We start from the raw sequence: 4,475 nt of genomic DNA, 5'->3' as shown, positions 1-4,475 counted from the left end.
GCAGCATTATTTTTTGGTTTACACATGATCCAGTTTCTTATTTGCAGAGAGAGAAGCTTTGTCATAAACAATGCACGGATATTCAAGGAGAGTGAACCATCCTTCTGGAGTCTAGATAGTGTCAATAATCCCTCGATGGGGATCTCTATCTCTGAGAATCAAAACACTTTTGCACAAGATGGTTAATGCAATGTTCAGCAAATGTTCAATCAAGTTGCACCTCTCCTCTCTTCTCCCCATCTCCTTGTCACCTCTCCCCATCTCCTTGTACTTGTAGGTACAAAGTTTGCTCCCCCATTTCACCTTCTTGTTCATTCCTATTTATCTCAGCACAGTTTTCAAAGAACCTTTTGCACGATAAGGAACTGAATAAACATGAAATTTGCATTTGCTGTGATTGCAGAGAAACAGACACAGGGAAGAAATAAGAATTTTAAAAAAATATCCAATTGGCAAACTTTGTGAAGAATAAGGAAATTTATTTGTTTTGTTTTGCAAATGACAAAATTAGAGTGTAAAAGCCACAATCCCATGATTCCATTTTCCCAGCAATATAATGTGAGATGTGCGGAATGCAGTTAGTAAATTGCAATTATTCTACCATGTCAGGAAAGCCCTTTAAAAGTTGCTGCTGCTGGAAATCTAGCATAACGTATAGCACAACGTATCATTCCCAATTGTGAAAGTGCCAAAAAACAAAGAGCGATCAACTGTTTGTCTCATGGTGATGTGTAACGGCCCCAAAATAGAATGGAACCCGAGCTGTTATGCCGAATGAAGAAGAGGAATGGATGATCAAACCGAACAATTTGTGGTGGAGTAGGCATGCAGCCCAGCATCATTACAACAGCTGTTGCAGCTGCTGCCTCTGTACCTTCCTCGTTGACCTCTACAAAGGCTTTGTGCACGACGGCAGAGACAAAGAGATCTCGGTTTCCGGTGATCCCCGAGAAGTCAGCGGTTTTTGCCGAGAAGGCATCCGGCATGCCCAACTCGCTCAATGGCTTCCGCAACCCATAAAGTGTCTCCAAACGAAACTTTGGCAGGAACACTTCCAGTTTCTTCTTAAACATTTTTGATGAGTGTGTCCACTCTCTCAATTTCTCCAAGTTCAGTTCCTTTTCGAGCTGTTTGGAACAACCAGCAAACATTTAAATGGCATGAATAACTGTTGTACTTTTCTCACATGGGCATAGATTGACATGATGCAGTTAACACACCTGTACACCCACACCATTTTTACCTGCTTGAGACCAGTCGAGTCATCAGTGATGGATGAAGGCAGCAGAAGCAGCATACTCAGTTCGTTATCAATGTAGGGAAGCTCCAGAATGTGCACAGAGTTTTCAGGAAGTGCAACTGGCTGCAACATCACACGCTGCTGCTGCTGCTGCTGCTGCTGCTGCTGCATCATCATCTGAGGTGCGCTCTTTTCCAACTCGATGGATCCATACATGAATTCGGCCTCTTGCATCATCATTTGCACCTTTTTGGTCTCATTCTGTTTGCAAGGGGAAGAATAATGATGTTTGCGTCATTGAGAAGATGTTTAACATGTACACTCAAATGTTCTGATTCTACAACTTCGTTTGGCATTGAAAAGTAATTTGGAAAATGCAAATTGCAAAAGTAAAAAGATTTTGCTTTCATCTCCCCTAAAATACAGCATTAGAATTGAACTTGTCAAATAGATGAACAGGATGTGAAGAAATTCTGGACAAAACCAAAAATGGTGTTTCATTTTTGAAAGCAATGCGAGGCCAAACCTTGTTCAGGAAAAAGTCTGCTTCACGCGTATCCTCTGTTTTAAACGTATTTTCCCATTTCCCCTTGAAATAGATGGCATTCACAAGGACCATCCGTGTCATTGAATTGATAACACCCTTGGAGAGGATGTTTGTTATTTTCCCTGCAAGAGAAAGAAAGATGGTTTTAGAACCATAGTTCCACATTTTTTCAGTAATCAAATTATTTCTCAGTTTTACCGTACAAACATCACCGGTGATTAATTAACGAAAAGTATCACACATTCAAAAACAAAACATCACTCGGTAGGGCATATAACCCTGCCAGCCTGAACAGTTTACGTTTTGTATCCCACTGATAGGCCGGATCTGGATCCTTACCTTCACCAAAATCTAATCGGCTTGTTCATGTCACCTTCCCAAATTATCCACCAAGGTTTGTCCTAATCCGTCCATAACTTTTTGAAATATTGTGTTATTTCTTGTTTTTAGCTCCATCTCTCGATGATGAAGTCATTTTAAAAATTCTCCGATCCCAATCCAGATCGAATCCAAAATCCAAAATCCACCAAAATCGAATCCATTCATCCGTGTCATACACCGAACCTGTCCACCAAATTCAGTCTCAATTCCTCCATAACTTTTTGATATATTGTGCGACTATAAAGTCTTTGACCTGATCTCTCAATGGTGAAGAATCGCTTAAAAACTAGAACGGCACTCGGTAGGACGCATACCTCTGCCTGGCTGAGCAGTTTACGTTTTGTATCCCACACATAGGCTGGACCTGAACCAAAATACGTATAATCGGCTTGTTATTGTCATTTAACGAATTCATCCACCAAGTTTCATCATAACTTGTCCACACCTTTTTGAAATACCATGCTATTGTATCGTTTTTGGCTCCAACTCTCAATGGTGAAGAATCGCTTAAAAACAATTCTTTGATCCAGATTCGGATCTTCGCCAAAATCGAATCATTTAGTCCTCGTCACACCTTTAATAGCTACAATCGTTTCGAGAATCCATTTTTCCTTCCTTCCTCTCACATTTCTGACATGGACGAGCTGATGTGTCAAATAATCTCAATTTAGGGTGCGGACCATCACGTTGAACCTTGGAAGCATTTTGTTTACTCTCTACCCTTCTTTGTAAACAAGGTTTGACCATAAACAAACGAGTTCTGGGGTTTCTTTTTCAGAACAATTCAGCTGGAGTAACACCCGTTGTCATATGAGGATTGTTCCTGCAATGCAAAAGTGCATTTCCTATTTTGTAGAACAACATTCATGATTTGTCAGATTTCTCAAACATTTTCTTAAATGTCTGAACATTTTCTTTCAGGAAAGTCATTATTCACAGGGTGGTATGGTGGACAAACAGTGAAGAGTCATCACATCATGAATCATGTGAAGAATCACAAACAGTGTGATATATGTGTTACATATTTATGTGAATGTATGTGAATTACCATTCAGGTCTTTGCTTATCCATGTGTAATAGATTAAGGGTTGTTGTGGTTGGAGGGTCAGGAGCCCTTCTGAAAAGTGTCCGGAAACGGAAGTGACCGGAAACGGAAGAGGAAAAGACACGAGGAAGAAAAGCGACGAGTATTCTTTTCCCTCGCCCGCTCCGACGAAAGAGGGGATCGACCTTGCGCCGCGTGGAAAAGCGGCGTTCCGAAGCCCGTCTGGCGAGAGGAGTTACCGGGACGTGTACCTCCCCGGTGGAGACGTCAAGTTGACGTGGGGCCGTGCATCGACCCCGCGTCTGGCACCGTTCGCGGCACCGTCTAAACAGACGCGTACGGGTCGCCCGTTGGGGCCTAACACGCCTTGCAAGCGGCGTGGGGCTTTTGGCTTGCTTTACCGTCCCCGCTTCGCGTGGCTACGAGGGGCTGCAGCCGCGGTGCCTGGTACGATACCTGCCCGGTGGAAACACGTCCACCCGGGGTTCGTTCAACCGCCCGAGTGCGGCGACGCCGACCAGCATCTTGGTCAGGAGGGGCCCAGAGACATTGTGAGGGGCAGAGACCAAAAGGGGGTCGTGAGTACAGAAGTGGACACACATATATAAGATGGCCATCTTAATCATATAGGGAATTGATTGTGGATTGGGAATTGTTGATGGTTGTTTGTGGTTGATTGCTCGGGGAAAATATCCGTGATTGTATCTTTGAAATTGTATGATATCCTTACCCTGGAAATATATCATTGAACATCCGTTTCTCTTGGGTGGAATTCATAGGGATTGCGTTGCGAAAGCGCATAGATAATACTACTTTCTGGCGAAGGTCCTCTCACGGTCCGGGGGTCACCGAGACCAGGTAGTCACCGAGGGGACCACGTAACAGAATTGGGGGCTCGTCCAAATTACGATTTCGCAATTGGGTCTACGTCCGGGATCTAAAAGTGTATTTGTATAAAATAATAAAATAATATTTTTATTAATTAAAATTTATTAATTAAGTATTAATTGGTAAATTTTTGGGGAAATTGGGGTAAAGTCTTGGGTGAAGGTTAACAGGTGTTAACGATAGTCACCATGGCGTTTGTGGCACAGAACTTTGCGGTAACACCGAGTGAGGCACAGTTCCGAGCGTTACTAAAGTCGGACCTCTTGAAATTGGCCAAACATTTTAACTTGGAGGTCCGAACTAATTTGAGGAAGGCAGAGTTGCAGGTGTCGGAGAATTTGTAGCGGAGAGACTCACAGGACTCCAATGACCGG

General features: G+C 43.0%; 1 protein-coding gene across 1 annotated transcript; it reads right to left on the bottom strand.

Moving 5' to 3' along the window:
• Nucleotides 1-414: 414 nt before the first annotated feature.
• LOC137434143 (leukocyte elastase inhibitor-like) lies at nt 415-2,976 on the bottom strand. Its single transcript, XM_078785732.1, has 3 exons — nt 1,767-2,976; nt 1,244-1,501; nt 415-1,127 (listed from the first exon to the last, which is right to left on the bottom strand). Exons 1-3 carry the CDS (start codon nt 1,950-1,952, stop codon nt 720-722), a joined length of 852 nt encoding a protein of 283 aa, XP_078641858.1. The 5' UTR covers nt 1,953-2,976; the 3' UTR covers nt 415-719.
• Nucleotides 2,977-4,475: the final 1,499 nt, after the last annotated feature.

The sequence above is a fragment of the Myxine glutinosa genome, chromosome 10 (genome assembly GCF_964187855.1).
Source record: "Myxine glutinosa chromosome 10, kmMyxGlut1.1, whole genome shotgun sequence".
NCBI lineage: Eukaryota > Metazoa > Chordata > Myxini > Myxiniformes > Myxinidae > Myxine > Myxine glutinosa.
Note: the sequence above shows the minus strand (reverse complement) of the source record. Positions and strands in the feature narration are given on the sequence as shown.